General features: G+C 43.2%; 1 protein-coding gene across 4 annotated transcripts in view; it reads left to right on the top strand.

Annotated features, from left to right (window-relative positions):
• The first annotated feature begins 271 nt into the window (after positions 1-271).
• The window catches only part of AHCYL2 (adenosylhomocysteinase like 2), a 151,869-nt gene continuing 142,992 nt past the window's right edge, over positions 272-9,148 (top strand). For all 4 annotated transcript variants that reach the window (XM_074193718.1, XM_074193716.1, XM_074193720.1 and 1 more), the window contains exon 1: positions 272-678. In XM_074193718.1, the coding sequence (XP_074049819.1) occupies positions 298-678 (381 nt within the window). In that variant the 5' untranslated portion in view covers positions 272-297. The remainder of the gene's footprint in view (positions 679-9,148) is intronic.

Here is a 9,148-nt window from a genome sequence, read left to right as displayed (position 1 = left end):
CCCGTGGGGCGTTGCGGGCCGGTCCGCTCCTTGCGCGCGCAGAGCACGTCGGGGGCTGAGGTCCCGCCGCCCCTTTATCAGCGCGTGGAGCCCGGGGCACGCGCACTACAGGTCCCGTGGCGCCGCGCGAGCGGGGGGCGGGGCGGGGGCGGGGCCGGCAGCCGGGGTGGGCGGGGAGTGAGGGAGGGAGAGGGCGGAGGAGGAGGAGGACCGGGAGAGGGATGGGGGAGGGGAGGAGGGGAGGGGGGCGGGGCCGCGCGGGAGCCGGAGTCTGAGGCGGCCGGGGCGGCGGCGGCGATGTCTGTGCAGGTCGTGTCCGCAGCGGCTGCCGCCAAGGTGCCGGAGGTGGAGCTCAAGGACCTGAGCCCCCCGGCCCCGGGGCCGCAGCTCGGCATGAGCGCGCCGGCCGTGGCCGCCACGGCGCCTCCGGCGGGCGCCGGCAACCCCGAGCACCCGGCCCCGGCCCCGGCCCCGGCCCCGGCCCCGGCGGCGGAGCGGCCCCCGGCCCCGGGCCCCGCGGCTCTCAGCCCCGCCGCCGCCCCGCCCGCCGGGAAGGTGCCGCAGGCGTCGGCCATGAAGCGGAGCGACCCGCATCACCAGCACCAGCGGCACCGCGACGGCGAGGCCCTGGTCAGCCCCGACGGCACCGTCACCGAGGCGCCTCGCACCGTCAAGAAGGTACCGGGGCTCGGGCCGCCGGCGCGGGGAGCGGGGCCGGGGCGCGGGGAGCGGGGCCGGGGAAGGGGGCCGGGGCGCGGGGCGCGGGGAGCGGGGCCGGGCCGGGGCGCGGGGCGCGGGGCCGGGCCGGGGAAGGGGGCCGGGGCGCGGGGCCGGGGAGCGGGGAGCGGGGCCGGGCCGGGGAAGGGGGCCGGGGAAGGGGGCCGGGGCGCGGGGCCGGGGAGCGGGGAGCGGGGCCGGGCCGGGGAAGGGGGCCGGGGCGCGGGGAGCGGGGCCGGGGAGCGGGGAGCGGGGCCGGGGCCGGGCCGGGGAGCGGGGCCAGGCCAGGGAAGGGGGCCGGGGCGCGGGGAGCGGGGAGCGGGACCGGGGCGCGGGGAGCGGGGCCGGGCCGGGGAAGGGGGCCGGGGAGCGGGGCCGGGCCAGGGAAGGGGGCCGGGGCCGGGGAGCGGGGCCAGGCCAGGGAAGGGGGCCGGGGCCGGGGCCGGGGCTGGGGCTCCACACGCGGCCGCTCCTCGGGGCTCCCACTGACAGGACCATGTGTTCTTCCGAGTGTCAGGGGAGGAGCGCGCCCCCTGCTTCCCCTCCCCTCCCCCTCCGCGACCCCCTCCCCGCGGGGCACACGCTCACGCACAGTCTCTCCACCCCCTTCCTTCCTTCCTCTTCCTCCTCTGACTGTCTGTCTGTCTCTCTCTCTCTCTGGCCCCCCTTTCCCCGCCCCCTCTCTTCTCCTTCCCCCAGCTCCCCCTCTTCTCCCTCCTTCCCTTCAGCCTCCCTGTCTTTCTCCTCCCCTCCCCCTCCTCTTTCCTCCCTCTCTCCTTACTCTTTCCCCCTCCTTACCTTCCCCCCTATTTTATTTTATTTTTTAATTACCCCCACCTCTATTTTTCTTACCTCTCCCCCAGCCTCTTCTCTTCCCCCCCCCCCCCTTGCCCCTGTTTCCTTTCCTTTCCCCTCTGCCTCTTCTCTCCCCCTGGTGTTTCCCCCTCCCACCCCAACTGAGTATCTTTCTCCCTATCTACTGGAGAATGAAGATCCTGAGGGTGAGATAAGAATTATTTCACCCCAAATCAGGGGTTCTTGGTCTTTTTGGTATCATGGTGAAGCCTTGTGCACCCTTCTCTGATCATTATTTTTAAATTCATGAAACAAAAAGAAAGCAATCACATTGAAATAAAAAAGCCATTCCTTCCTCTTCCAAGTTCATGGATTTCCCAGAATCTGTCTATGGACTTCCAAGTGTTCACTGGATCCCAGATTAAGAATTCTTGCCCTAGAGATTTCAACTGTAGGGATGGATAGACCTTTTAATGCTTGGGGAAAAAAAAGTCATTTTACCACATAGAGAGCCTTCTTGTTTATAAACACAAACTAACTAGAATTGCTCTTCTTATTTTTGCATCTTTTTTTTTTTTTTTTTTGGTTTTTGCAAGGCAAATGGGATTAAATGGCTTGCCCAAGGCCACACAGCTAGGTGATTATTAAGTGTCTGAGGCTGGATTTGAACTCAGGTACTCCTCACTCCAGGGCCGGTGCTCTATCCACTGCACCACCTAGCTGCCCCTATCTTTGCATCTTTTGATGATGACTTCTCATCTCTTCTTTTCTGCTCTCCATTTTTATGGAGTAAAATCCTTCCCCCACCCCACAGTACATTCTCTATCTCAAGACATTCCAGTACCTATACCTCTTTCCTTGTCCAGAAGGGAGAGTAAGGAAGAGTCTTTTTTTATCCTTCCCTTTCTTTCAATTTATCCCCTCCAACCCAGTTGCCAGGATGCAGAACTGTCAATCCTATGTGATGAAAATTAGATCTTGAGTTCCTTTCCCCAAGACATGAAAATGTAACAGGAAAAAATTGTCCACTGAACCTCAGAGAAAGGGGTTAGTTGTGGGCTTTGCTGTCTCAAGTATCAATTTCTTTATTAAATGCCCTTGGTAAAAGTTGCTGCCTATTCATTTCCCCCATCTTTTATGCTGAATTGCCAGTCATTATAGTAAGACAGATTTCACTTTTTTGCTATAGAGATGCTAGATTTCCCTCTTTCTCACCATGAGATAGCTTGTATCTTACATCCTTTGTCAGTGTGTAGAACATGATTGACTTTTTTCTTTTGCTTTGATGGATGACTCATTTAAATGCTATTTAAAATCTAATAGTGTTTTTGTCTTGAAAGAATAGTAACATAACAAAGATATGAAATTTAGCTTCTTTATTGTGGACTTTTCTTAGTGTGTGAAATTAGTGACTAGTTAAGGATCTTTTTTTCATTTTTCTAATTTTTTTTAACTTAGCAGAGTTCTTTTTTCATTCCCTTCAACAACAACAGTCTTCCATTTAAAATGAATTCTTTGAAGCTTTCAGGTTTTTTTCTTTAAATGAAAACCTTATTTTAAAAATTGTTGTCATTTCCCAGTGCTGCCCCCTTAGGATCTTCCCTTGTAAGAAAGCACAATTAAGCAAAACTAATCATGTCTGACAGTTATATGCACGTCTCATTCTGTACCTGTAATCTACCACCTCTAAGCATAGAGGTATGCTTCACCTTAGTCTTCAAAGTCATTGTTGGTAATTACATTGACCAGAGTTCTGAAATCTTTCCATGTTGTTTTCCTTTAAATCATTGTAATGATTGTTTAAATTGTTTCAGTTCAGTATACATATTCTGTACCATTTTAAAGAAGCCTTTTTAGGTTATTTTCAATTATTCATTGATAAACCACAGTTCAGCTATTCTTTAGTCACTTGCTATCTACTTTATTAGCAATTCTCTCTTGCTACTCTAAAGAAAAGTGTTTCTATACATATTTTTTGCACTTATAGAACTTTTTCTATGGGCTTCTTTAAGTTTTATTTCCTGGTGGACATTCATTAGATTAGAATGCAACGGGACCCAATACCTTCATGCTTGTAACACTTGAATAGGATATTTGAACTGTATTCTAAACAAGTTGATTTGTTGTATGTCTGTGAACAGATTTCCCCCTCTTGTGATTCTTTTTATTTACCAGTGAAATGGGAAGTGAATTAAGTCACAATTAATATGAGCTCTAGGGAGGAAAATTGTTAGATAAATTGAAAATGAGGATGGTGTAATTAAAATGTAAATTTGAATTTTAATAATTTTTCATTTGTGTGCTAAGTATTTAACATATTTTATGTTTGAAGAACTGGCTTGAAACCACTAGATGCTTTTCAAAAGCTTAAAAATTTGCCAAGTCCTATGTTAAAAAAAAATTTCAATCTGGTAAAACCAGACTTCATTTTAAAAAGATTCTAAGGCTTTCTGACCACTCTGCTTTGTCACTGAACATCTATTTGTCTTTGTCCCACTCTTCACATTATTCATATATAGGTACTGAGATCAGAATGTATTGCATAGCTTTCTAGAGAATCCTAGATTGATTTTTTTTGACTCAGTAAAAGAAGCCACTCTTTATTTCATTTCTTGCACCCTTAATCACTAAATGGGCATTGCCTCCAATAAACTGACTAGTTAAAAATCTTAGCTTAAAAATACCAAGATGGTATCCCAAGCAATCAATCTCCAGTCCTCCTGATCTATATCTTGCCACTGAACCCAGATGAAGCCAAAGGAAAAAGTGAGGTTGATAACCTTGCTTATCCCTCCTTCACTTAAATCCAATTCACTTTATTCATCTTCCTGATGTCATGGTCTTTTCTGAGAAAGAAGGATAAACAACAATAACAACAGAGAAGGAAGAACTCAGCCTTGCAAAATCTTTTTGCATTTGCTTGTGACACTAAAACTTTAAAGCTGGAAAGTTAAACATATCAGACTTGGTTAGAGAGGTAACTGTGTCATAATAAAGGGCAATTTTCATAATCTTACCTTTTTCTTGGTTGAATAAATTGTTTAAATAAAAATAAACACATAAATTTCTCAGGGTTATGTTGTTAAATTCACCAGAGAGGGAGTGATCTCATTTTGATTTGCTGAATTTCTCCGTGATTTCTCTTGTGGTCTGGCTAAATGATTATTATGGCCTTGACTCCAAACCGTACTTATTACAGTATAGGGAGGATGGAGACAAGGAGAGATCTGCCTTTGATTTTGTAGCCAGTGGCTTTCTCATTTCATTTTCATTTATAACTGTCATAGGCTTATTTATTTTCCATCACTTCTCCATTGATGGTCTCCCCCCCATTCTATTCATGTTTCTACTGGCTTTTTATTTAGTTCCATTATGATATTCAGCTATACAGGAGGGGGGGAACCCTACCTTTTCAGGCAGAAGTTTGAATTCTCAAATGTAGGAGGTAATGAAAATAAACATAGGGTTTTTAGGTTAAACATACCTTATCTTTGGTGTCTAGCTCCATTTCATCATTTCTAGTGCGCTTGGGAACAGCTTTTGTTCTGATAAAATATTTTTTCTCCCCATTGTATATAGTTCTTTTAGGGGTCTTCTACAAAGCCAAGAATATATGGACAAAGAAATGATTTGTGAAATAGAAGGAAGTTGCTTTCATAGGAAAAAAGCAGCAAGAGTTGATAAGATTTTCTTTTAGTTTGGGAGAATGAAGAATATCAAAGTATTTGGAGAACAAGGCCAATTGACTTCTTGGGAGAAGTTCCAAATTTGTTAGGTTAAAATTCTTGAACTTAAGCCCATGAATCTTACTTGGTTTGTACATTATGTAGCTTACTTTATTACTTGATAGATGTTTGTCATACTGACTATGAAAATGTTTCTCTAAGTGTCTTGTTCTTGTGGATGCCTGGGAAGAATGAACTGTGTCATGTGGTGGTAGTTTTGCCTTTAGCTCCCTGAACTCTTGATTTGATTAACTGTCAGTGACTGAAACTTAAATGACTTAGATTTAGGGATGAAAATTTGAGAAATTGAAAAGACTTCCTCTGTAGTAAGGGAAGTAAATATTGCCTAGAACTGATCAAGGCAAATGGTGATTTGATTTATACCCCCTTCCTCCCACTTTCCAGAGACTGACTTCTGGCCTACTTCCACAAAATTTTTTAGAATCTTAAGCATATCCTGAAGGTTTCTGGTGAAGATCATTTCAAGTCCATTGAACCTAAATTCTGAAAAAGTTCTGATTTCTATATTGGAAGACAATTGTCCCAATTTTCAAAAAAAGGGAAGAAAACTAAGTCTATAAACTGTGGACTTAACTCAGATTTCTGGAAAAATTCTAGTGAATTAAAGAGATGTTTAGAAAATATCTAGAGAGGAAAGTGGTGATTACAAAGAGTCAACATTACTTCCTGAATAGCTTATACTAGACTAACTCAGTTCTACTTTTAATAGAATTAGTGAACTAATAAATGAGGTAACTATTATAAATATAGCTCTCTAGATTTTAACTTTTTTTTTGTTTAATAAAGAATCTCATACTATTCTAGTGGAAAAGATGGAGATATATATATAATCTTGACAAATTCTTAACTAATTATATTGAAAGATTCAAAGAATAGTTGTTAGTGATTCAATACACCTTGGTAGGAGGACATCAGTGGAATGTCATAGGATCTGTGTGACCCTATTCTGTTTCATATTTTTAATCAATGACTCAGGTAAAAAGAGACCATAAATGATATGTTCATCAAATTTGCAGAAGACTGGGTGGCTAGGTGACACTGTGGATAGAGCACTGGCCCTGGAGTCGGGAGTCCCTGATTTCAAATCTAGTCTCAGACACTTAATTACCTAGCTATGTGGCCTTGGGCAAGCCACTTAACCCCATTGCCTTGCAAAAACAAAACAAACAAACAAACAAAAAACAACTTGGGATATAATAGCTGTGTTCAAGTATTTGAAGGTCTTTCATGTGGAGGAGGGATTGGATTTTTGCTGTTTGACTCCACAAGACAATCTCGAACTATGGATAGAAATTGAAAAGGGAAAATTTTAGTCTTGATATCAGGAAAAATTTAGTAACAATTCAAATTCGTCTGCCTCAAAAGGTTTTGGGTTCTCTTTTGTTGGAGGTATTCAAGTCGAGGCTGCATCACTACTTATTCTCTTGGTTATGGATTTGACTAGATTGGCTATTGAGATGTCTTCCAACTTTCAAATTCTTTGTTTTTTTGATTCTAAGTGTATCATTACTATCCAACTGATAAATAGGAGGAGGGTTGGGCTAGACATTTCTGGATCAGATATAAGTACTACCAAGTTCAACATCTTAGTTGATAAGGACATGAATAGAGAACAAAGCTAAGACTATTCCAGATAGCTAAATTTAGTTCTGAATGGCAAGTAGGTTTCAGCAGTCTTCTTTATGTACCATAGCTTCTTTTTTTAAAATGCTATTTATTTTTTATTTTTCACTTGCTTACAAAGATAGTTTTCAACATAAATTTTTTTTGTAAGGTTCTAAGTTCCATATTTTTCTACCTTTCTCCTAACCCTCCCTCCTTCCCATGGCAACAGGTAGTCTGATATAGGTTGTACATGTACAGTCATGTTTAACATATTTCCATATTAGTCAGAACAAAAGGGAAAAACACTAGAAAGGAAGAAAAAACTTAAATGAAATTTAAAACAGTGAACATTGTATTCCAAAGTTTGTTCCTCTGGATGTGGATAACATTATTATAAGCCTTTTAGAATTGTCCTTAATCACTGAATACTGAGATGAGCTAAGATCATTATAGTTGATCATCACACAATGTTGCTGTTAATGTGTACAGTGTTCTCCTGGTTCTGCTACTTCACTCAGCATCAATTCAAGCAAGTCTTTCACAGTTTTTCCTGAAGTCCATTCACTTTGGATTTCTTACAGAACAATGATACTCCAGTGCATTCATAAACCATAATTTGTTCAGCCATTCCCCATTTGATTTTTGGCATTACAGAAAGAGATGCTTTAAATATTTTTATACATGTAGGTCTTTTTCCCATCTTTATGACCTCTTTGGGATAAAGACCTAGTAGGTATTGCTAGATCAAAAGGTAGGCACGGTTTTATTGCCCTTTGGACATAGATCCAAATTGTTCTCCAGAATGATTGGATCAGTTTACAACTCCATCAACAGTGAATTAATGAGGGGCAGCTAGGTGGTACAATGGATAGAGCACCTGCCCTGGAGTCAAGAGGACCTGATTTCAAATGTGGCCTCAGACACTTAATAATTACCTAGCTGTTTGACCTTGGGTAAGTCACTTAACCCCACTGCCTTGCCAAAAAAAACCAAGCAGTGAATTAGTGTCCTGGTTTTCCCACATCCCTTCCAATCATTTTAGCCAATCTGATAGGTATGAGGCTTCTACTATAGTTTTTTTTAGCTTTACTGGATGATCTCGGGGGCCATAATGGTTTGAATAATATGTATTCCAGCTTAGAAGCAAAAATACATATTATGAACTTAGAGCTCTTTACCCAGTCATGAGCCGCCATACACAACTTCCCTTTCCTTTTTAGGACAAAGATTTGGAGTAATTTTACTTTGAAAACAGTGTTTCTATTGAAAGAATACAAACCTATCATCTGTGTGATATTCAGTCTCCGTAGATAAGATGACAATTGATAAAGCTTTATTTAGCTTTGTGTCTAAATATCACACTAGATTTAAATTTTTTTTTTTTGGCAAGGCAATGGGGTTAAGTGACTTGCTAGGTAATTATTAAAGGTTTGAGTTTAAATTTGAACTTAGGGCTGGCGCTCTATCCACTGTGCCACCTAGCTGTCCCTTCACACTAGATTTTTACAAAGTCACATAGACATTAGCTAAAGCCTAAAACCCCTTCAAGTAAATGGGGGAAATCTTTGCAGGAAGTTTCTTATGTAAAGTTCTCATTTCTTTTTTTTTTTTTTTTTTTTTTTTTTTAGTTTTTGCAAGGCAATGGGGTTAAGTGGCTTGCCCAAGGCCACACAGCTAGGTAATTATTAAGTGTCTGAGGCCAGATTTGAACTCAGGTACTCCTGACTCCAGGGCCAGTGCTCTGTCCATCGTGCCACCTAGCTGCCCCTAAAGTTCTCATTTCTAAGGTCCATATCTATATCTTTATCTATATACATATATGTGTATAGAACCAATTCAAATTTATAAGAATAAAATCTCATCAACTCCTATGAATTTAATTACTACCTCTATGCTGATGATCCTTAAATTTACCTTTCTGCCCCAAGACTCTTTACTTGACATTCAGTCTTACATGTCCAGATGCCTTTCAGACATCTCAAACTAATATGTTTAAAATAAAATTCATTATCTTTCCCCCTAAACTCTCCCCCTGCCACTTCCTTATTATTCTAGAAGGCAAAACCATCTTTCTAGTCCCACGAGCCCGAGCCCGTAACCTAGAAATCATCCTAGAGTTCTCATTATCTCTCACTCCCCATTTCTAATCTGTTGCCAAGGCCTGTTGATTTCACCTTTGCAACATCTCTGGAAAATACAACCTTTCTCTCCTCTGACATTGCCACCACTCCAGTACATTAACTTCATTATCTTAAACCTGGATTATTGTACTAGCCTGCTGGTAG

Source organism: Macrotis lagotis, chromosome 7 (genome assembly GCF_037893015.1).
Source record: "Macrotis lagotis isolate mMagLag1 chromosome 7, bilby.v1.9.chrom.fasta, whole genome shotgun sequence".
Taxonomy (NCBI): domain Eukaryota; kingdom Metazoa; phylum Chordata; class Mammalia; order Peramelemorphia; family Peramelidae; genus Macrotis; species Macrotis lagotis.
Note: the sequence above shows the minus strand (reverse complement) of the source record. Positions and strands in the feature narration are given on the sequence as shown.